At 39.8% G+C, this 25,364-nt stretch overlaps 2 protein-coding genes across 2 annotated transcripts in view; one reads left to right on the top strand and one right to left on the bottom strand.

Annotated features, from left to right (window-relative positions):
* The window catches only part of LOC134846200 (angio-associated migratory cell protein-like), a 553,983-nt gene that overhangs the window by 53,035 nt on the left and 475,584 nt on the right, over positions 1–25,364 (bottom strand). The gene's annotated exons all lie outside the window — the stretch shown is intronic.
* LOC134846775 (uncharacterized) lies at positions 2,065–2,400 on the top strand. The gene has a single exon (XM_063864167.1). The coding sequence runs from the start codon at positions 2,065–2,067 to the stop codon at positions 2,398–2,400; it is 336 nt and encodes a 111-aa protein (XP_063720237.1).

The raw sequence follows: 25,364 nt of genomic DNA on the forward strand, positions 1-25,364 counted from the left end.
GCAGCGGCATGAGATACCCTGAATAGAGTCCAAAAGGAATTGGCGACAATAGAAATAGAAAAGAAAGTCAAGCTCGAACTCAAGAACGAGAGAACTCAAGAACAGCTCAACGCCTTTGAAGCATCTGAGGTGGAAGAAATGAAGGCACCAAGTAGTTTGAGCATGAAATTGAATGTAATCTCAGGGAAAACATTCGGGATGGTGCCACAAGGAAGCAAGATGCAGTCAAAAATCTCACTAGCGGGACATCAGGTAATCAGGAACCTACGCGAACCTTCGGAATTCACCATGATGCAATTGGATATATATGCGGATTATCTGAGACAAGCTGAACCACGAACTGAGTCGAGAACTGTGCGAGAATCGCATAAAGAAACTTCACGGGCGCTACGTGGAAGTCTACGGACATTATCAACTGCTGTTAAACGTGATGTGATTAGTTTTTACACCAAGACTTACGTCACAACAGACAGTGACCAAATAGGACAGATATTTTTGGGTCAGGAAGAACTGAAGGTTTGTATAATTGGCCATGACGCCATGATGGCACATGATGCGGTACAGATTGGATACGCAGCAGATATGACTGCACATCTGTTAGATACCGATGGGAAAAGGATCCAAGTAACAGAACTTCTAACAGGAGCAGTTTTCAGGGTAATGCCGATAAAGACATGGCAAAGAATGGCCATCACAACGGAGGACCTAAGTCCAACGAATGTAAGATTGGAAGCCGCTAACCGCGGAGCAGTCTACGTTGCCAGGAGAACACCAATAACAGTACTCCATGTGGGAGGACAAAATCTATGGATGAGTTTCCTCTTGGTGGAGAACATGGACGATTCGATGCAGATCAGTTCAATTTGGGTCGCGACTTTGCCAGGAACTTCGACGTGATGATCGACCTGAATAATGGACTGATTAGGATTAGGAACCCAAATAGGAAGTATGTTAAGAGACCAGAGCAAAGTAAGATACCAAGTTTTTTAGACAGAAAGGTGAAACTACAGCTCAGGCAGGAAGTAGAAACGATTTTAAGAATGCGGAACTTAAACTCTTTGAGTGATAGTAAACAGGTTTGCTTGGTACCCAAACCAAATAGTAAAAGTTCAGTAGTTTTAGGCCGGAGCTTTTCTATAGCACGAAGAGGGCTGTTTTTGAGTGTATTGTGGAACACACTGGACACAAAGATTTCAATGCAGCGTGGAAGGAAACTTGGCTACGCTTTGCCGATGAGAAATGATTATGAAGAAACACCGAACTTGAAGAATTTCTTCTTAAAGGGCTGCCCTTCCATGGTGATAGAAATTTGATCTTAAAAAGGGTTAATGATTTGACATCTTTGAATAAAATGTTTTCAATGAGATCCGAAACGAATGACGGCCTGTTGAGTTGCTTGAATCTTCCGGAACGCCTCTAGTCATTTGAACCAGAGTCAGACAAACCAGTTTTGCCAAAGGTAGAGCACTTGAGAGGTAAAATAGGTGAGGGAGATTTTGAACCATTAAGGGAGGTTTTAAATTGGAACGCGGAACGTTTTTTCAAAACATAAGGCGGATATTGGTTGTAATTTTTCGTCGAGTACGAAATCAAATTAGAAGAAGGCGCCATTCCGCACAAGGAGGGCGCAAGGCGCATGACAACACATAAATCGGAAGCGTGCCGAGCGGAAATAGAAATGTTGCTCGAATAGGACATAATAGAACCCTCGAAGTCACCTTGGGCTTGCAGAATCGTCAATGCCAAAAAGAGAGGGGGACAACTTCAATTCTGTTGTAATTTTTGCTACCTGAATGCGGTGACCATAAAGGCCGCTTAACCAACACCACGCATAGATGAGATTGTCTCGAAACTGGGCTATGTCAATTTTTTTTTCTACACTGGTCCTCGGTTCTGCCGTTTCCTCTGCGTAACAAGGACAGAGAGAAGACTGGATTTGCATGTGAATTGCGTTTGTTCCACTAGAAGAGGATGCCCTTTGGCTTGTGCAATGCCACGGCGACTTTTCAAAGTCTGATGGCTCAGGCTTTGACCAGGATAACGAAGAAGTAAGGGAATCTCGTGATGTGCTACGTGGACGACCTGGTCATAGCAACACCCACCTTGGCTGATCACATCGACAGACTCGACGAGGTTTTCCACTGCATGAATAGAGCCGGCTTGAAGTGCAAACCATCGAAATTTGAGAACCTTAGGGACTCAATCAAACACCTAGGAAGGATGGTAGACAAGCATGGCGTGAAGCCGGATCCGGATGCGGTGGAGGACGTGATGGAAGGCCCCCAGAACGGACCCACAGCTCATGAGTTTCCTGGGATTGCCCATTTTTATCACGAGTTCATAAATAGAAACGCAGATAAGGTGTACCCAATGCAGCAACTGATGTGCAACAAAAGATAAAAATTCGAGTGGAACGAAAAAGCTCAGGCAGAATTCGAGAATATAAAGCGGGAGCTGTGAGAGGCGCCAGTGCTAGGCATTCCCACCGAGAAGGGCATGTACGTTCTCGACACTGATGCTTCAGTACTAGCCATCTCAGGAAAACTGCATCAGGAGCAAGAATGGAATGGGAGAATAGATCTCCGTCCCATTGTATATGCAGTAAAGTGTTGAGTGACACTGAAATGAAATACGGTGCACAAAACAGAAATGTTTGCGGTAGTCACGTTTGTAGAGAAGCGCTCTCTTTAAATTACGCGTGGACAACAGAGCGTTATCCTGGTTGAAAACGTACTCGATGAACCAGAGCTATATTGGTCGGCGGATAGTCATGTTGGATGGCTAAAACATGATGCGTGACAAAAACCAAATTGCTGACAGCCACAGCAAGAATACTGAACATTACGGTAGACTAGAACAGAAATAAGCCAATCAGGCGGAAATTAAGGAAGGGTTCTCGTTTCTGGACAAAGAAAGATATGAAGCGCTTCCCTTGACGAGATGGTTGGACACGACTGGAAATCCAATTGCGGGACAACCCGATTTGCCAGTGGAAAACGCAGCAGAAAAAAAGATATTTTCTAAGAAGGATTTGGTGCCTTTGGTCTTGTTGCTATGCTCGAACCTGGTCCAACAGAAACTCTCTCGTATGAACATAAACAGCCTCTCATTGCTGGATAAAATTGTGCTGGTCATACCACAAGAGATGCGGCTGCTGGCTGGACCTTTGGAGAGAGAAGTGACTAGAGATGACCCCTAACGGTCATCAGCCATGGCATCGCTGACAGTCAGTGAGAAAGTGAGGATCATGCCATCAAGACGCCAACATAAGGAAAACGAAATGGATTGTAGGACGGTAGTTCAGCAACTAGTATCCTCGATTCCTCAGAGAGTTTTGATGGGGACATCATACAAACAAAAGTAACATGAGATCGGAACACAAAGGAAGAATCTCACCTTTGAGGATCCCGATCAGAAATGATGAGAAAATGAAGAAAACTTGGAGCAAGAAAGTTTTTCCGGGAAAGGACGTAGAAGAAAGTTGTCGAGTTAATGAACAAAACCAGGAACAAGAAAGTTTGTCCGGGGAGTCGGGTGTTGAAGAAAATGGTCGAGTAGAGGAACAAAACCTGAAGAATAAATTTTTGTCCGGATAGTTTAGATGGATGAGCAGAACGCACAGGTCGGAACCTGACGTGGAGACGGAGATTTGCTCCGTGGTACACTCATCAGTTGACAACAACTCGAGGAAAGTGGAAGAGTCTTTGACAGCGCAGCGGATGATCTGGAAACAATAGCGGTAACGAAAGGTTCGATGAGCTTGTTATCGCAGAAGGAAGCAGTCAGAACGGACCTTCAACCGTTCAGGCAAGAGACAGAACCATTGGCGAAAATGTGGTGCGTGAAGATGGAAGATGACGCGCATCAGCACGATGAGCTGAATATTCAATTGAGGGTTATGAGGACATACTTGAAGGCAAGATACAGACTCTCGGACATACTAAGAGAGCAAAAAGTTGACCGTATGACGAGCAACTTGAAGAGGGGGATCGAGAATGGGGCACCAGACAAAGGAGATCTGGAGGAGGACAGTTACCGTATCCTGAGACAATTTTTCAAGGAGTAAGAGGGAAGGTTATATCTGAACAAGGAAGGGTCGTGGCTTTTAAAAGGAGAGAAGAGGACAAAGTCCTGTGCAAATTTAATGCGATAGTGTTCCCGCAATTTCATCAAACGGAACTTTTATTCAATTCGCTTGATCAGATTAGAAAAAAGTACCCGAAGAATGGTTAGAACAAATACCCGCGTCACAGAATTCAAAAATCGACAGCTACTCAGGCAGAAACTCGAGCATGGGATCAAAATTATCAGAGTTAGCGATCCACACGATACGAGTGGAGACTCGAGCAAGAGACTTGGACAGGGAAGTATATCAAGACCCCGACAGTGATCGCTACCTAGTACCCAGTGAAAGAGTCTTTGACAACACAGCGGATGATTTGGAAACAATAGCGGTATCGAAACGTTCGATGAGCTTGTTACCATAGAAGGAAGCAGTCAGGACGGACCTCCAACTGTTCAGACAAGACACAGAGTCATTGGCGACAATCTGATGCGTGAAGATGGAAGGTGACGCGCATCAGCACGATGAGCTGAATATTCAATTGAGGGTCATGAGGACATACTTGAAGGCGAGATACAAACTGTCGGACATACTAAGAGCCCAAAAATTTGACCGTATGACGAGCAACTTGAAGAGGTGGATCGAGAATGGGGCACCAGACAAAGGAGATCTGGAGGAGGACAGTTACCGTATCCTGAGACAATTTTTCATAGAGTAAGGGGGAATGTTATATCTGAACAAGGAAGGGATCGTGGCTTTTAAAAAGAGAGAAGAGGACAAAGACCTGTACAAATATAATGCGAAGAATTTTTAATTCAAATTGCAAGATCAGATGGGCCACCAGGGGATTGATAAAGTATACCAGAGGTCCTGAAACGCTTTTGAATGTCCTGGAATGAAGAAGGCATACGAGAAGTGGTTTACAACATGTCTATCATGTCAACAAGTGAAGGATCCAAGGAAACTGCGATTTCCACTACAGTCGATTGACTCATCTGAGTTCAATGAGGTGATACAGATTGACCACCAGAAGATCTGCATGACAGGCAGTGGCAACAATCAGGTCCTGGTGATGATCGATCTTTTCAAAAAATTTGCTGAGACCGTGCCCTGCATAACTGCCTCAGCAGAAGAGACAAGCGATCATCCGATCAATACGTGGATAGCGAGTCATGGATTTCCTATGACCTTCCAATCGGAGAGTGAAACAGCTTTTGTAGGAGAACTTACTAAGGAGCACATGAGACGTTCTCAAGTGGCACTGGCTGATTCTACCCCCAGACGAACGGCTTAGTGGAGAGCCAAAATCGGACTCTGGTGTCGATGTTGAGGGTGTATTGTTCCAGATACGTGGCTGATTGGGACAGATGTTTTCCACAAGTGATGGGGCTTATAACAGCACGCAATACTTGAACACGGGAATCAGTCCACATATGATGGTGACTGGACACGAAAAATCCTTGCCTTTGTCTTTTTTTTATCCATAGTATGAGGAAAAGAAAACATCACCGCATGTTTATGTTAGGGATGTGATTAGACGTCAACAAGGACTGATACTCAACAAGCCAACAAGCACAGGCAAGGCAGAGGAAAAGGTTTGATAAGAATGCAGCTGGTGCAAAATTTTACTCAGTAGGAGGCTACGTGTGGGCCTTTCAGAACGTCATTCAGCTGAAAGGAACGAAGAAACACCTGATGATGTGGAGGGGACCGTTTATGTTAACGGATGTGCATTAGGAGGGACGTTTTTACAGACTGAGTACTGGTCGAGATCCGCACTTTGAGAAAATTAAGCCCCACAGCCCATCCACAGAGGACTGATGTATACCCGGAGACATGGAGAAGGGCGATTATCTGATGATGGACTCTGCTTGCGAAATCAATGAGAAAGGTACCAGGGAAAAGAACGACGAGAATGAGGCTCTAGAGAAAGCAACAAGTCCACCACTGGACCTGGATCCCAATGAAATAATTGAAACAGATGAAGAAACCTTACCCTAAGCAGAAGAGGGCTGGGAAAACTTTGAGCAGATAGAGGTGCCCAAAGATTGGTGGAAGAATTGATGGGTTTAGAAGAAATACCCGCGTCACAGGACATAAACATAGTCGACGACCAAGACGAGGAGTGGGTCGATTAACGGTTTAAACCTCAGGTAGAAACTGATGACGAGCAGCAGCAATGCGCGTCTTGGAGTGGCTGAACGAAATGACATCGGACCCAAAGGACACCAGTGTCACGATTCATGACATAGACCGTGAGAGCATGAAATACATAAAAAACGACAGGGATGAGTCTTCCTGGGCAGCCCAGGAAGGGCAATTATTCATTCCTGCGTCCAATCTCAACTTAATATCCGGTATGCGATCGACGGGGATGTCGATGTATGTTTTTTTCCGGGGAAAGGGGGTAAGACTTACCCATACTGAAAATTTATTAATAAAAAAATCAAAAATAGCAACAGAAACAGGTGACCTTGAAGCAGAAACAGGCGAAGATCCTAAGAAACCGGACATAGGGGGAGTAGTAGAGTCATATTTTAACTTGCCAAATGAATACTGGAGTAGCATACTACTAACAGATAGCGAACTTTACTCACAAAAGGACATGTGCGATAGCGATCACAGCGGACATGAGTTTTAGGACAGCGTTAGCAGCAGATTTTAAGAGAGAATTTAAAAACATAGAATTTCTGTGGAAGCAAAGAACAGGAATAGGAGGTGTAGCAGCCTTGCCTCTGGCGGCTTCGCAAATACCAGGGAAGTATCTATGCTTCTTGGTGGCGAGGGCGACGGAGAAGCTGCATGTGGATTCTGAAGACTTGGTTCTGTCCTTGACGAGACTGAGAGACTTCTTAGTGAAAAGGAGATGAAAGAACTCTCGCTTCCGGTATACGACACAACCGAGGACGACTGCATCCACGGGGATGTTTACACTGATACACGTAATCTTTTCTGGAACTAACATTCAAGTGTATATACATGAGTAATACTATTTGAGAATAGGCTGAGTGTAGGTTGAGTGTAGGATGTGTTATGTTACATGTGATATGTTATCTTATTAGGAAATTGGGTATGTAAGGGTTAGTGACCACGAATTACCGAACGATGATCTTAGGAATAGATCCAAAGTTTGGACTGTCCATTCTTAGCTCAAATTCCAAGAGTTTAGCAATGAACAGATTTTAATACCTTTCAAGATCAAAATCTTTTTATCCGACTGTTTTAAATCCATTTTAACACGAATTTGGAGTAATGTTGACAAATGTGATACTCGTGACCTCTTTTCTTGATCCTGATTGTTCTTTTAATTCTTCGTCAGGTTTCAATTGCGCAAACTGATAATCAAACCGAATCATACGAAATGGATAACTTGAACTGATTTGAATGAGCTGATGGAACTAGCGTAGGCTTATGCAGGACCAGCGATAGATGCGATCTTTCGTCGGCTGATGGATCGAGACTTCGCTCTGGAGGATCCGGAGGTAGTCATGCTGCTGGCCGCCTTAATAAACATCTTAGTGCACGACAACCGTGGGGACCGCCCCACGGAAATCTTACTGATGGCCGCTTATCAGGAAATGACTTGGCGAACGAGCCTGGATTGGGAAGTTCCAGGACCTACCAACCAAGTGAGATGCCTCTCTCGACCAACCCTAGGCCTGGATTGAGAAGGATGCATCAGGAAATGCATAATGTGTTCATATGGTTCTTCATTGAGAAGTACATGATAAACTAATTGCATGTAAATTGGGAGTCATCAGATAAAAAAAACGCAATTGGTCCTATAAATTTGCTAATTTTGTAATTTTCCACAGATCCCTTTAACTAACTTTTACTAGAAAGCTTCTAACTGTTTAATGTCCTGTATCAGCGGAAATGAAAAGTAAAAGTGTAATGGTTGACAGTAGAATTGACTTAATTGACCTTTTTTTGAAAATAGAAAGGAATTTTTCTTCACTCGTTTTAGCCGTTCTTTGATGTGCGTACTCCAGCTCAGGTTTTGCGCTAGGTGTACTCCTTGATGTTTGTTGTCTGCTCAACTGTGATTCCGTTGAATACAAGATTACTCGAGGCTCAGGCTGGAATTTGATCAGAATCTGATCTGGGTGCATTTTTCTATTGCTAATTTCTTATCCAATTGATTCGTTGGACCCAGTTTTCTTTTTCATTCAGGTCGCATTGAAGATCAGCGTATAGTTTGTTGACCTACTGAGTTTTCATATCATCTGCACAGATGAAAGAATCAAACCGCCGGAGCACCTTGTGCTGATTTTTTATGAAAACTCAGAACAACAACATTCTCAGAAGTGATCCCTGAGGGACTCAGCTGGTTAGCTTACATCCAACTTAATTAATTTCGGAGGTTAAATTTCCGATTCGCACGATTCGCAAAACGCATCTAACTTCGATTCTTTGTCTCAATTCATGAAAAACAGCTTGTGTGACTTTTTTTCAAACGATTTCAAGCTGTCGGTATAGAAAGACTAGCAGACCCTAATTGTGTTCATTGTCAAATGCTGAAAAAATCTTGCCCAGAAATTGTAGCATGTTACTTCTTACGAATCGTTTCCGCTTGAATCTGTTCTAATCAGTTGTGAGGTAATTCTTGAATTGTATGTATAAAATCATATAAAACCGATTATCGAATTTTTTGAAATCAATGGAAATGAGTGGGATAGTCCGATAGTTCTCAACGTTTTTAGAAAGATTTTCTTCTATAATGAAGCTACAGGTGCAGATTTCCATTACTAAGTGACTTTTTTAAGTCACTTTTACGTTTTTGAAGAGCTTGTTCACTACTTGGCACATTGGATTTCTGGTACGGTGAAACAAACTGGTCTTTTTCATTCAGCAGAACTTTGATTATGTTGGTTGAGAGTGGGAATTTAATTGAAGTTGATGAGTCATCGTTTGTGATAGTCGTTTCTTTTATAGTGAAGATTTGCCTGGAAGAGAACATTGGTTTGAGGATTGGGTAGGATATTTTGGTTTTTGCATGGAGTATTTCAGGAGCTGAAGCGGGTTCATTAAAAAAAAGTCACTGGAAAAATTGCTATTCGGTCTAAACATTTTGATGAGAGTGCTAGAACGTATTTCGAGGAGTCTTCCCTTTGAATTCTCAAGTGTTTCATTTGAAGTGTAGTGCTAGAATTTTTCCTTGGTAAAAACTTTCAGTTATAGATTAGATAGTTTTCATTACTTCATCATATATGTTGCTGTTGTTGGTATAACAGTTAAGTTCGACTGTTTTGAAGCACCTGACCCATAACAAAAAACTATCACAAGTGTAGCTATAGAAACTACTTTTGGCTTTTGAGGCCTCAAAGCGGGTCACATCAATGGTAGACTATACAAAGCAATGATTAGAGCAGTCCTAAGTTTTGTCGAATTTTTTATCACAAACTGAAACTATATTAAACTTAAAAGATGTTGATAAGAGATAAGAGATATTTTTCCTCAAAACATAACTCGTCTACTCGGACTTCAAGATTTAGTACTATATTTCTCCGGTAGCTGTTGGAACATATTTCGAGGGTTCTATTTTGAATTCTCAAGTGATTCATTCGAAGTATAGTGCTAGAATTTTTCCTTGGTCAAATTTTTCAATTATAGATTACAGACGTTTCAGCAGTTTATCAAAGATGTTGCTGTTGTTGGTATAACAGTTCGGTTCGAATTTTTTGAAGCACGTGACCCATAATATCAAAACAATCACAATAAGCGTAGCTGTTAATGGGGCTACATTACGATGTGGATATAGCAAATTATCTTAAGTATGGATAGTCGCGTTTGAAAATCAAATTTTTGTCAAAACATTCTATCTTCGAATAGATCAATCACTTCTTGTTCATTTGCATCTGTGCTCCAGAATATGTCCCCTTAGTTGCGGGAAAATTGATGTCACCTTAAGTAACTGCTTTGCATCATCTTCGATTTTTTGACTGTTTGTTTTTTCGAATCCTTCAATTTTGTGTCGGTAGAGGCTCTCAATAATTGGTTATAAAAGTTCCCTATTTGCTAAATTAGTTTTCCAGATCAGAAACCTATCTAATTCTACTTGGATTTTTTCACTAATTTTACTCCTATCAAGGTGAAGCCGTGGGAATCATTTGACAACACTTGCTTTTGGTCAAAATGATTTTGGTGTAATCATATACAAAAAAATCTGAGTATAGGATGTTCTTGTTTAACCAAGTGTCACAGACACATATCATATTATAAGAGTTCATTTGTATAGCAATAGCTAGTTTGAAGCCTCGTTGGTAGTCTAAAAGTGTGTTTTTTGTATCTGTAACTGTACAGTCACGTGATTGAGAAAAGCTCATCTGTGGTATCCAACTTGACCCCAAATATGTTTAATACAAAGTTGTGTATTTTCAGCTTCTGGCTTGGAAGCTCTTCGTCATTGAGTTAATTTTTCGTTTCAGTTACTGGTTTTCTTTCTCTGAGTCCTCGTTGCGCTGTGAAAGAGCTCATGAAAGAGAGAAACATATCTATCTCTTCTAACTTAGAACTGTGTTCAGCTTTTTTTGCCAAAACCAGATCTAAAACTGTTTGATTTCAAGGATAACGAGTCGAATCCTGGTTTATTTCAATCAGAGTTGGTTTTCCCCCAGTCTTCTAATTTCAAAAAGTTCAAGTGCGATTGTCAAAAAATTTGTTACTTTTCATATGTTGATACATGGTTTTGTTCCTAAATTTGGCGTTAAAAGTGGCGGCTAACGCACACAATTCAAAACTGCATCGAATTTTATCCAAACAATTTGGTACCAGTGACTACCACATTAGACAATGCAGTACATAGGTTTTGCAGGTGGAGGTGGCACAACAACACTGCTAGATGTTACTTCGCCTTTTGGGATGTTGTTTTTCTTTTGGGAAGTTCTTTACGTTCTTTATGTTCTGTTCGTCTTCAGTTGAATCACAGTCCCTGCAAGCTCGGGAGTTAACCGGCGCTGCTCAGAAACAAAAAAGTTACCAAAAACCAGAAGGAAAGATGTCTATTAACTTTACTGCTGTGTTGTTTTCCCAAGCTGATTTTGCTTCTTATTTGATGGTAGTTTGTTCATGAGCACGACTTAACCGACGTTGCAGTCAAACATTCTAATAGCTTTCGGAGTTTGGTTTTCGAGAGAGAGAGCTTGAGATGTAGCTTCTTATGGGGAGCTGTACGATCATCCTTTTTGTGTATTTTTGGGCAGAAGATTATTCGTTAGACGGATTTTAGGGACTGAAATAGTTGACAAATCTTTGGAGATGTCATCGGGAATTCTCTCAGCTAAAGATTCTAAAAAATGAAACAGCAAAGATCGTAGGAGAAGCTCTGAATAAGGCGTGAATAAGGCGTGGTGGTTTGCATTCGGCACATGAATGAAAAGTCTAACTGACAGCGGCAAACTTGATGCACCAGAATCTCCAAGGTCTAATTAATGTATGGAACTCCACCACAATGTGATGACAGATAAAGTTCGGAAGGTCTTCCACGACGTTATCAATCATGACGAGTTGTGTCTTCGAAAGTTGTTTTTGCAATGATGGAACCTGATCTAAACTATATTTTATGATTGGATAAATTAGATATTTACCACTGTAAAGTATTTAATATTAACCAATCATGATCCATCTAACTAACAACCCACTTATTTGTAAGTGCTGAAATTACTTGTAATTTCAGCACCAGAGAGATTTGAATTTAACTTAGAAATTAGTTGCCTCTCCAAGAGAACTTCAGCAGCCGCAATAAACCAGTATACCCTAGATCTATTGAGCCTAGCAGAGACTAGTTAAACAACCTGAGACTAGATAGTATAAGAGTAAGATTAGGATCGGTATTAGACTAAGAAGTTGCACGAATCTATCCGGCCGAAAATAAGATAGCGTGACGAGCAGACGGTGTACCCTATCCGAAATTACTCTATGAGTTAACCACATCAAACATAACTCAATGAATTGTTCGGCCAATATCTCCGGTTTTAGTCCCTTTCAGTTTTCTTGGACGTTTACCGAGTCTTTCAAAGTTTCTGGACAGTAAAAGGCCGGTTTTGGAGAGTGTTTTATTGTATAAAATAGTTCAGACACATTTGCAGATTCTTGAAAAAAACGACAGGCTTTCCTTAAGGCGGAGTCGACCGAACGAACTCATAGAGCGTTAAAACGAAACGTGAAATCCTTTGATAGGAGAAAAAGCTTTTATCAAAACAAAATAAAATTCCCAAGAGGGCCCGGCAAAACATCAGTGAAAATGCAATCCGTTGAAGTGTTTTATGATGAAAGGTTTTCAAGTTTGTCGAAACTAAAAGTTTCCACTCATTTCATCACTTTTTGCGTCAAAAAATGGATGTAGTGTCAGGCTATAAACATGCAAAACAGTTTTTCTACGTGGTCTATTGCTGGAGACACGTTCACGTGAAGCCGCCAAAAGAACACCCAGATTGCAATAACCTTATCTTCACGTCCCGATAAATGTATGATGGCGGCGGTAATGAACTATTCGCAGCAGATGGCAAGCAATCAAAGTTCAAGCAAGGACTCTTTTTCTGGGATGAAAAAAATAAATCAATGGAGTCATATGGCTTCATTTAGACAGTTTTCGAATGACCGGTGTTTCTTGGTTCTTTAGCAAGATTATTGTTAGCATCTCACAGATACTCGGATTATGGGTTATAACTGTGAGATATTTTTTCACAGATCACTCAAAACAAAAAACACAAACCTTAAATTTTTGTGTATGGCTAGAAAATTTTTAGCCAAAAGTTGTACTAGTCGAAAATCGTGGTCTGACTTTTTGACATATTGAAGTGTATCTTATAGTATAATGGGAATGCTCGTATCAGGGCGAAGCCTTGATTGTTCCGATTGCATTTTGAGGTCTATTGAAGAGTAATAACAGAAATATATTTTTAAATTTTAAAAAAAATGAGAGTTTTGTGAAAATAATCCCCCCACACGCCATATAAAGTACAAAATGATAGATTTCGCTTTCATCAACCAATCAATCTGGCATATAAGCTTCCTTTTACCAATTTGGAACGATTTCGAAGACGGATTAAATCTCCGCTTACGTGTTAACAGCGCGAAAAATATTGTGCGTTAATTGTCACAAATTGGCCAAAATGCCAATATTTAAACCCAGATAACATTGCAAAAAATGATCACAGGTGAAATATCTTTTCAAATTTAAGCTCAGGACAACAATAGCTTTCGAATGATATAAAAAAGACTCCGTCAAAAATGGCTAGTTAAATGGTGGAAGTTTGTCTAAAGAAAAAAACAAACCCACCCCGAGCAAAAATAATTGAAGGTCCCCGAGCAGAATTAAAGGTCTGGCAAATAAAAACAGATGAGTCCAACCAATTTATGTTAATATCATTGAATCGAATAAACTTGCTCGTATAAATAAATACTATAACTCAGTTAAATAACAAAAAGCAGAACTTTTGTCATATTACTTACCATCCACATGACTTTGTCAAAGTGTTGTTTCATTACTGCAATTATAATCCTGAATATTAAACCAAAAACGCTTGCCAAAAAGGCGGCAGTTGACAATTGTCCTGTTGATTTCTTACCCACTTATGGGATTGCGATTGAAGACATTTTGGGCAAATGGTATGAAATTGTGCGCACTGACTTCAGCCCTCAAGTCGGTTTGACATGTTGCCAATTCAATTTTGAAATGGTTCCAAATAACGATAGGCACTCCGCCAATGAAGATGAACAGAATAGAGGTAAGCTATATTTGCAGATAGTGTCCTGTTCATCATCATACTCATCATCATCATCATCATCATCATCATCATCATCATCATCATCATCATCATCATCATCATCATCATCATCATCATCATCATCATCATCATCATCATCATCATCATCATCATCATCATCATCATCATCATCATCATCATCATCATCATCATCATCATCATCATCATCATCATCATCATCATCATCATCATCATCATCATCATCATCATCATCATCATCATCATCATCATCATCATCATCATCATCATCATCATCATCATCATCATCATCATCATCATCATCATCATCATCACTGGGTTCTTTAGTGTACTCTCTCTTGAACACGAAAGTGCCATCGCCTTCTTTCGTAGAAACATCGATCGTTCCAATTTTTAGAAAATTTTTAACATTTTTTTTATTGTGAAGAGGCCGTTATTGTACTTTTTGAGATGTTTAATGGCAATTAAAAAGGGATCTATTTAACAATCTCTCAAGGGTTCTGTTAAGGGTAGCGAGTAACGAATACCAGGATAGCCGAAAAAAATGTGCCCAAATAGTCGAATTTTTTTTTGTTTGCTGCCGGAGAATCAAAATCTTTTTTGTTCTCCGATAGCCAAAAACTTGGATTCGCTCTGACGCAAAAATCAATCGCTGAAAAAACAAATTTTTCGTTTCATATAAATTAAAGGCCATTAAAATGCACAAAATTTGTGATAGGGGAAGTACTTTGCAAATTTTAAACTTTATCAGCCTTTTCATTGGATCGACTATATTTGAGCTATTCCAAAACGCTTTTAAGATAACACTTTTGGTGAAACAGGCAAATATTTGAAAAAATAGGTCAATAAATTGAACTTTTGTACACTTTTTTGGTTCGTGTTCCACGCGTCCATCTGAAGACAATTAAATAATATTGTTATTTTTTGTTATTTACTGGATAGCGGAAAAAGAACTTTATTGGATAATTGAAAAAATCTAATAGGCAGACCGAAAAAAAAGTTGTTTTCGGGTAGCCAAAAAAAATTGTGTATTAGAGCGTTTGCACTTTTTTGCTGGCTAATTCTTTAAAAGCAAAGCTATTACACAAAAAAAAATGTTTTTAGTCTATGGATTTTTTGTCAGCTTAGTAAAAAAAACGTTAGTTTAATAGTTCGAATAAAATTAGTTCGAACATGTGACAAATTTGCCTCTTTAGTCATATTTTGTCTTGTTGTTTATAACCATAAATTTTTTTAATCCGGGAAGGCAGCACTGTGATTACCCATCCTATCAAGAAAAAGAAAGAAAAGTGTTAATTAGATTGAATCAGCAAAATTTAAACCAACCAGAAAGAATAAAAATTCGAATTTTATATTATAACTTTAACTTTGCTGCATTCTGATTAAAAAATCATAGAAAATCATCGTTGTAAATCAGATTATGAGCAAAAACCTTTGTAAGAAAGCAAGAAAATGGTCAAAATAAATCAAATTTTGAGCTCAAAAATTTTGCAACTATATTGAAACAAATTCCACTTGCGAATCAGATTTTATTTGCAAAAAATATAAAACTAATCAAGAAAATAGACGATACCAATCAAATTTTTTGCTCAAAAATATTCTATAAAATCATTGGAAAAAATCAACCATAGCCAGTTTTTGAGCAAAAAAACTATGTATCAAATCGAGAAAAAGTTGAACATAGACAAAATTTTGAGTTCAAAATATGCAATGACATCATAGATTATTCTCAAGGCACGCGTAAGTGGCGACTTAAATTACTCCAAAAAGGAATGAAATTTGGTTTACTGAAATTGTCTTTTTATTGTGCTATCCGACGGTATGGACTGTAACATTATAAATGATTGGCAATGAACAAGTGCAGCACGAACTCAAAACTGATTAATTGAAAAAAGCCGTTTTTAATTGAACTAAATCCGTTTAAATGCCCTATAAACAAAAACTGTTAAAAACCGCAAAAAATTGATTTGAATCAATTTTTAGCCGGAATTTCAGATCATTTTAAATTGATTTTGAATTGATCCATATCAATTTTAAAATTTTGTACTTAATCTTCATACATCTTTCATGCGAAAATCGAATTCATTTAAATCCGCATACTCTTTCGTTCAAAATTAATTTTAAACCAGTTTTGTCAGTTCGGTGATCATGAGTTTTGTAATCATATTAAAAACAGACAGAAAGAAAAGCAAACACAAGATCATATTAGTCATAATCTCAATGATAATGAAATTAGTAGAAAAATAATAATTTCATAAAAGCAGTAATAATGAAATTCAGCATTAAAAAATCAGTATATTAGTAATCAAAATACTAGTCATGACTATTGTAACTTGAAAATCATATTAAAATTCATTAAAAAATCACAAATCTTTAATATTACTATAATAAAAGTTGTTTTTTTTTTAAAATTTTGCAGTCGTTTTCAAATCAAGCTGATGAATCCAAATCAATCATTTAAAATTATTTCCGGGTGTGAACACGAGGGCAATTCGGACAAACAATATTTTGTTATTGATGTCTCGAAGCGTAGAGAAACTGCTGAAGTTATTTAAATAGGTTTAGCATATCCTAAGTAAATCGAAATTTATTAAAAATAATTCAAAAGGCTTCGAGCAACGAAGAAATTTTCAGGTCACAGAAGAAACGCAAATTAAAACTGCAAAAATTAAACACAAGTTTTTGATAGTGTGAAGAAAACTTTCATGCTACTGGCTGACTATGCTGATATCTAAAACAAATTTATGGTTTGTTTTAGTACTCATACTGAAAAAAAATGTTTTTTAAAACTTACTAATCACAGATCTTTTATTATATAAACTTCATATCCTTGTATCAACTATCAGCTTCTACTTTTTGCCTTCGGTGTTTTCAAATCTCTGTCTTACTTTTGTTATACTTCAAAATTTTGCTTCTTTGAAATTTCTTCTCTTGGATTGTTCGCATGCACAACTTTTCTGATTTCCGCAATCTCATAACGAGGCCAAAATGTGCAATAGTAGGCGCAAAGTTTGGTGTGTGTAGGTCTCTGGAATCTAGAGACATGTCTTTAATATTTAGAAATTTATGGAACGATAAAAAAAAGAGCGCTTTCTTGTAGGGAAATCATCTTACAATTCACAAAACACACGGTTTGGCCTCGTTCGATAAACCATTTTTATGTAACTGTTTTTTTACTTGTTTTTTGTGCACTGGAGACAACTTTAAAGTGTTAAGCATCCGAATACGTCTCTTCTTCATTTTTCCGAGCAAACGAAGTTTGAAAAGTGGGCAATTTCAAAAATCAAGTTTCAAGCTTTTGAGATACTTCATTTCGAAGACTTACGAGATCAAAGTCACATGATTTTAATAATGTCATTTTACTTTAAAGTTAATTATTTTAACTCAAGAAAAATGAATAGCTTGTATTTACCTAGCAAAAAATAGATTACCTTGGTTCAAGCTGTGTTATGAAAGCTAAATGAAAACATCACATAGACATAAAATAACAATTTTAGAAAAGTCATATGGCATTCCAGATGAAAAATTTTCTTAAAATTAAAAAACTTTCCACGCAAGAAGTGATCTTAAAGGGTTCAAAATCTCACAATTTTTTTTAAAAAGCTGGGTTGACGACCGTTTGAGAACAAATATCATGCTTTTTAAAAAAAATGGAAGGCGTCTGTCCCGGCTACTTCTAACGCAAACGAGTCTTTCGTGGATTGAAATGCTTATTTAAAGCTTTTTCAACTTGACTTCTAAAAAAAATGAATTGACACTGCGATCCTTTTATATGCGACAAACAACTTTTTATTGTGCTAGCAGCAATTGCTTTTCGAAAAAAAAACTTTTTGCGCAAAAACTAAGTAGTTTTAGGGCTAACGCGCCATACTAAAATTTGCCATGTGCTGTTCAAAGAATCCAAAATATTCAAATCAACTGGCCCAAGAACTGCTGCGCAAAAATTTTGCTTAAATGGATCTTTATAGCGTTTCAACGCAGCTCACAAAATGTGAATGTATCTGCTCTACCTAGAAACAGATTGACAGAACCCGCATGTTGTTTCATTGAGCAGTTCCGGAAATTTGATAATCAATCGGTATAGTTCATTGGTCTAACCAATGAAGGGTTATAATTTTGAGAGATTGGAAAATTTGCTTTGTTCTGCGGGGAAACTATTATACTTGAGCAGTTTTTACAAAAAAGCCACAAGACGATTCGTATCAGGGTGTAATTTTGAATGTTCTGACTGCCTATGGAGTAGTGTTCAATTTTGAAAAACGAAGCAAAAATACAAAAAAAATGTTTTTTTTTAGATTTGCTTAGCATTATTCCCTCATACTATTTAAAGTACAAAAAGACATTTTTTCCATTTAGCAAAGTATCGAAAACAACAAATAGCATGCCTCATTTCAATTTGGAAAGATATCTGGGACAGTTTAGGTCTCCGCTTACGCGTTAATAGCACGAAACGAAATGCATCGCTTGGTAATTGACCCTAATTGGCAAAATTGGCAGTCTTTAAGCCCCATAACTTTACAAAAATTGATCCCAGGTGAAAAATTTTTATAAGCTTGGGCTCAGGGCAGCATTATCTTTTGAATGATTTGAAAACAACTCTGTCGATTACTGCTAATTAAAAAGTTGATGTTTGCCTAGAGAAAAAAAACCGTCCCTAGCAAAACTTTTTTTGTCATAAATGTTAAGATTCAGAGTTGGACTAAGAGCTGGGGTTAGAGAACGAGATAGAATCCCAGGTTTCAACTGAGGATTGAGAAGAGGTAGTGATTGTTGAAGAATGAATTGAAAGAAGTGAATATAAAAGATATCACAAACTAAGCATCACAAAAGTACCAGTTAAATAATTACAGACTAGTTAATTAGTTTGATATCACTAGTTAACCTTGTCTGAGTTAAATCAGTTTTGATTTTGATTCAATTAGTCTGTCTGACCTTGAGATGGTCTGACCTCAACACCCCCACTCAGGCTGAATTGGCTTTGTCCAATTCAGTTTTGATTATGATTCAATTAATCTGTCTGACCTTGAGATGGTCTGACCTCAACACCCCCACTCATGATGAATTGGCTTTGTCCAATGTCAGGCTGCAACCCATCAAGGGTCGACGATGCTGTTCCACCTTAGCCTTGCTCAGGGCTTTTGTCAACAAGTCAGCTTCCATGAACTCAGTTGGGCAATAATAGAGTTCAACTGTCTCATCTTCCACTCGTTCTCGAACAAAGTGGTAGTTCACATCGATGTGTTTCGTTCGCTTCAGCATCACAGGATTCTTGCACATCTTGATAAAGCTCTGGTTATCATCCTTGATGGCATTTGGTCCGTCGATAAGTACGCTTATCTAATCGAGAAGTGATCGCAGAGATAGAGCCTTTTGAACCGCTGCTGCCATTGCTTGGTACTCAGCCTCACTGGTAGATATGACTGCAGTTGGTTGCTTCTTGGTGCTCCAACTAACTGCTGCCCCTGACTTCTGCAAATGAAAGCTATAGCCAGTAGTTGACCTTCTATCATCCTAATCTCAAGCCCAGTCAGCATCTGCGGATCCATCGAGTTTTACACCACCAGCTTCCTTAGTGTAGCACAGCTGCAGATCTTTGCTCCCCTTCAGAAAAAGAAGAACCCTCTTTGCAACCACCCAGTGCACCCTTCAAGGATTCTCCAGGAAACGAGAGAGTTGCGTCACAGTAGCTAGGATATCAGGCCTTGTTTGCTTAGATATGTACAATAATGAGCCCACAATGCTTCTGTAGTCCTCAGCCTTCATGGATACTGCCTTTGCTGACCCAGCTTCAGAGCAGCCCCTCTTCGACAGTTGTGCGCTGATGTCAGCTGGTGTGCCCACTGGTTTGCATTCAGCTAGGCCAAAACACTCCAAGCAGTCGTCGATGTAACGTGATTGACTTACTGTTACCGTTCCAGGTGACTGCTTGACCTGCATTACCAGGAACCAGGACAATGCGCCTCTGTCATCCATCTTGAATCGTTCGGAGAAACGGCTCCTCAGCTTGTCGACTTCGTCTTGACATCTGCACCCAATGATGATGTCATCTACCCAAACCAGCACATAAATCATTGCATCGTTTGTTCCCCTCATCGTGAAAAAACAGAAGTCGTTGCTGCTTCTAGTGAACGTTTCATCAAGTAGGAAAGTGCTCAGTGTCTGGTAACAATCTCTTCGTGCCTGTCGCAGCCCGTAGAGACTTCGCTGTAGCAAGTACCCTTGGCTGTCACCGCTGCTGAACCCCTATGGCTGCTCCATGTACACTACCTCTGCTAGCGAAGAGTTGAGGAAGGCTGACTTAGCATCCATCTGCTGAAATACAAGATTATCTTGTGCCCCTAGCACCAGCAGTATCCTCTTTGTTTCGGGTTTTCAGGTTGGAGCAAACGTCTCATTGAAGTCAAGTCCTTCCATTTGCATGAACCCTTTTACTACATATCGGGCTATGAACCGCTCCACTTGTCCCATCGCATCCCTCTTCACAGCAAGAACTCATCTCGTTTTAAAATCTCGTTTAAGAATAATTAAACTATTTCTGGGTGGTAGCAGTTGGAAATGGCAATTGTCAGGGAACAGTAAAGTATCAGAAAATATGTTCTAATATTAAAAAAAGTTTTTTTTTCTTTATTTTTTGAACAATTTTACTTCTTCAAAAAATTCCTCCAAACTTAATAGCTCATTTACTCCGGCAGTTTCCGTAGCCCCGCAGGGCTGCTGCGGAAACTGCCACAGACAGTCACATGTACAGCATCCTCCTCTCACATCGTTTGTTGAACAATTGTTTGGCTTCAGCCTAACCAACAGGCAACGGTGCGCAGTTAGTTAGAACGCTAGCCTCGAGATCCACAGGTCTGGGGTTAGAACCCCGCTGTGAGCCGATCAGAAAAACTATTTTTTTTGAAACAGAAATTGTATTAAAGTCACTGATGATGTGCAAACAGCAAATAACCAAGAACCCCGGTTGCGCCTCGCGCCCTGACCCTGCTAGGTTTGCATCAAATATTTTTTGTAAACTGATGTAAACATTCAACGAGTTGCACAAATGATTGCAAATTATTAGCAAAACTATTCAATTTAGGGCACATCCCTAAATGTTTCGACTGCCATTTAACCGATCTTCATTTGTTTTTGGCTAAGAAACTTTTCATGAACTTGAAGTTTCGAAGTATCTAGTTTTATGGTTAGTACAAACAGAAGTCGTTGCTGCTTCTAGTGAACCTTTCATCAAGTAGGAAAGTGCTCAGTGTCTGGTACCAATCTCATCGTGCCTGTCGCAGCCCGTAGAGACTTCGCTGTAGCAAGTACCCTTGGCTGTCACCGCTGCTGAACCCATATGGCTGCTCCATGTACACTACCTCTGCTAGCGAAGAGTTGAGGAAGGCTGACTTAGCATCCATCTGCTGAAATACAAGATTATCTTGTGCCCCTAGCACCAGCAGTATCCTCTTTGTTTCGGGTTTACAGAATGAAGCAAACGTCTCATTGAAGTCAAGTCCTTCCATTTGCATGAACCTTTTTACTACATATCGGGCTATGAACCGCTCCACTTGTCCCATCGCATCCCTCTTCACAGCAAGAACTCATCGTCCAGGGATAATTTTTTGAGATTTTGGTCTATCAACAAGTGTCCATGTTCCCAAGCCTTCTAGAGACTTCACCTCTAGAGCCATTGCTGCCAGCCACTGCTCCTTTTCGGGTCCAGACACTGCTTCTGAATAGCCCCTTGGCTTTTGAACTCCAGCCACTGAGGCATGGGCATAGGCCAGTCCGTATCGAATGGGTGGGTTCCTTGTCCTAACGGACGGACGTCTGTACTCGATGATCAGTAGAATCTGAATCTAGTGCTTCCTCCTTGAAGTAATTTTCCCCAGTAGCCCCCACTGAATCTACAGTATCACCCTCAGTTGGTGCGCTTCGTGCTTCGCTGGTTTTCGTCGTGCTTGGTTGCTCAATATCAATGCACCCCTCGATTGATAGCTCCAGGGTTTGTAATGGTTCACTGTCAAGCATGAAGTCAACTGGAATAATGTTCTCAATGAATTTCACGCTTGTTGCTAGCACCACTCTTCTTTTATCTAGATCCATCAGCAGGCAGGCTTTGCTCTCCTCGTCGTAGTTGATGAAATCGCTTTTCTTGCCCTTTGGATCCAGTTTCCGTCTGTTGCCTCGTTCCAGATAGTACGCCAGGCAACCGAACACACGCAAATAGCTCACTTTTGATGGTTGCCCATAGTGCATCGCTGTCGGAGAAAGGCGCTTCTCATTGCTGATTGTGGGACACAAGTTGCGAACGAACCCTCACAGCTGTCGACATTGCTCGCACCCAGAACATCTTCGGTAGCTTTGCTTGGGCCAGCAGACATCGAGTCATCTCGGTGATCACTGTGTTGTAGCGCTCTGCTACACCATTCTGTTGGGGAGTATTGGACACACTGAACTCTTGCTTCACATTGAAGTCTCTACAAAATCTCTTATATGCATTTGAAGAATACTCACCTCCATTGTCAGTTCTCAGGCACTTCGGTGCTCAGTGCTCTGCCATAAACTCTTGGAATTTCAGTAGAGCATCACTCTTCTTCACCAGGTACTTGACCACAGCCAGTCGACTGAACTCGTCGATGAAGCTCAAGGCATAGCGTGCACCATGCATACTCGGTATTTTAAATGTTCCCTGAATGTCACTGAAGACCTGTTTCCCTACTGCCGATGCTCTGCTGTCAGTCTTCTTGAGCACTGCTACTTCATGCATCTTAAAAGCTGTACACACTTCGCAGAACTCTAGCTTGCCCACATTGACAAACGATGAAAGATCCTACTGGTTGAGATGCCCCAGTTGTCGGTGCCACAACATTGCATCACTGGTATCCCTTCTTGTTTTCGTCACTAGAGTCATCGGGTTGTTGAAGAATGAAATGAAAGAAGTGAATATAAATGACAGGACGAACTAAGTTTCACAAAAGTACCAGTTAATTATTTACAGACTAATTAAATAGTTTGAGATCACTAGTTGACCTTGTCTGAGTTTAATCAGCTTTGATTTTGATTCAATTAATCTGTCTTACCTTGTGATGGTCTGACCTCAACAATTAAAAAGTCATATTAAAAACTAAACATTTGTTAGTTTAAAAATATAATAAAATTCAAAATTCAAAATGAGACAAATACAGCCCAAACCTTTCATCTTACACTGAATTTGCAAGGAAAAACTCAGTTTAAATTTTTTGAAGCATTTGATGATAATGGGAATTACACACAGCTACAAAAAATTTTTTTTTCGATTTTACTTGGTGGTTGGCGTTTTTACGCCACCCTTCCATACGAGCGCGCTAGCGCGCGAGTTCCATCGATCCAAAAGGAACAGCTGTGTTGCTAGTTTTTAACGTTACGCCGATGGCCCATACAAGCCTGTTCTTGCAAACGAATCATGATTTTTTCCTCGGGTTTTTTCCATTGTAACTGGCTTGGGAAGTAGAGCAGACGACTCTTCCCAGATTTTTCATGAAAATTCCTGGTTTCGAGCTTTTCCACTTTTTCTGAGAAAAATGGTATTAATTAAGTTAAAACATGAAAATTTTATTTTTGTTCAAAGCAACGGTAAGATGGTCTGAAATATGTGTTCAGCACTGCCAGGCGTGGGGTTCCTGGTTCGAGCCCCAGCGGAAACAAAAAAATTTTATCCATTTTTTTCATGTGATATAGAATATCTTTTAAGCTAAAAAATATATTGTTATGCGGTCTTCGCTCTGATCGCTTATTTCACAAGCTGAAGGCTGTCAGTACAAATTTTGGGTGGTAGTTAATGATTGGAGGAAATCTATTTTTTTCCTAATTTTGCCCGTTTGTGCCTTTTTTGCTTCTGTGACGAAATAATTCAACATTGTAGTCTTGTATTGTGTACCAAACCTTGTAGTCTTGTATTGTGTCAGTGGATAGGCAGCAACCGTAGTGAAAAGGAAAAAATGTGATTAATAAACCACAGGTTGCAAATGGAGCCTCCGATTGAGGTATGAAACTAATTTTTTCATTTTTTTTTGTTTTGATCGATTTGAAATTTTTTTTAAAATCTCGTTTAAAAATAATTAAACTCTTTTTGGGTAGTAGCAATTGGAAATGGCAACTGTCAGGGAACAGTAAAGTATCAGAAAAGATGTTCCAATATTAAAAAAGTTTTTTTTTTCAATATTTTTAGAACAATTTTACTTCTTCAAAAAATTCCTCCAAACCTAAGAGCTCATTTACTTCGGCAGTTCCGTAGCCCCGCAGGGCTGCTGCGGAAACTGCCACAGACAGTCACATGTACAGCATCCTCCTCTCACATCGTTTGTTGAACAATTGTTTGGCTTCAGCCTAACCAACAGGCAACGTTGCGCATTTAGTTAGAGCGCTAGCCTCGAGATCCACAGGTCTGGGGTTAGAATCCCGCTGTGAGCCGATCAGAAAAACTTTTTTTTTCAAACAAAAATTGTATCAAAGTCACTGATGATGTGCAAACAGCAAATAACCAAGAACCCCGGTTGCGCCTCGGGCCCTGACCCTGCAAGGTTTGCATCTATTGTTTTTGTAAACTGATGTAAACATTCAACGAGTTGCACAAATGATTGCGAAAATTAGCAAGACTATTCAATTTGAGGCACATATCTAAATGTTTCGGCTGCCATTTAACCGATCTTCAGTTGTTTTCGGCTAAGAAACTTTTCATGAACTTGAAGTTTCGAAGTATCTAGTTTTATGGTTAGTACAAACAGAAGTCGTTGCTGCTTCTAGTGAACCTTTCATCAAGTAGGAAAGTGCTCAGTGTCTGGTACCAATCTCTTCGTGCCTGTCGCAGCCCGTAGAGACTTCGCTGTAGCAAGTACCCTTGGCTGTCACCGCTGCTGAACCCCTATGGCTGCTCCATGTACACTACCTCTGCTAGCGAAGAGTTGAGGAAGGCTGACTTAGCATCCATCTGCTGAAATACAAGATTATCTTGTGCCCCTAGCACCAGCAGTATCCTCTTTGTTTCGGGTTTACAGGTTGGAGCAAATGTCTCATTGAAGTCAAGTCCTTCCATTTGCATGAACCTTTTTACTACATATCGGGCTATGAACCGCTCCACTTGTCCCATCGCATCCCTCTTCACAGCAAGAACTCATCGTCCAGGGATAATTTTTCGAGATTTTGGTCTATCAACAAGTGTCCATGTTCCCAAGCCTTCTAGAGACTTCACCTCTAGAGCCATTGCTGCCAGCCACTGCTCCTTTTCGTGTCCAGACACTGCTTCTGAATAGCCCCTTGGCTCTTGAACTCCAGTCACTGAGGGATGGGTATAGGCCTGTCCGTATCGAATGGGTGGGTTCCTTGTCCTAACGGACAGACCTCTGTAATCGATGACCAGTAGAATGTGAATCTAGTGCTTCCTCCTCGAACTAACTTTCCCCAGTAGCCCCCACTGAATCTACAGTATCACCCTCAGTTTGTGCGCTTCGTGCTTCGCTGGTTTTCGTCGTGCTTGGTTGCTCAATATCAATGCACCCCTCGATTGATAGCTCCAGGGTTTGTAATGGTTCACTGTC

The sequence above is a fragment of the Symsagittifera roscoffensis genome, chromosome 5 (assembly GCF_963678635.1).
Source record: "Symsagittifera roscoffensis chromosome 5, txSymRosc1.1, whole genome shotgun sequence".
NCBI classification, from domain to species: domain Eukaryota; kingdom Metazoa; phylum Xenacoelomorpha; order Acoela; family Convolutidae; genus Symsagittifera; species Symsagittifera roscoffensis.

Coding starts and splice junctions, on each gene's coding strand:
- LOC134846775 (XM_063864167.1), top strand. CDS start 2,065: ATGTGCTACGTGGACGACCTGGTCATAGCAACACCCACCTTGGCTGAT.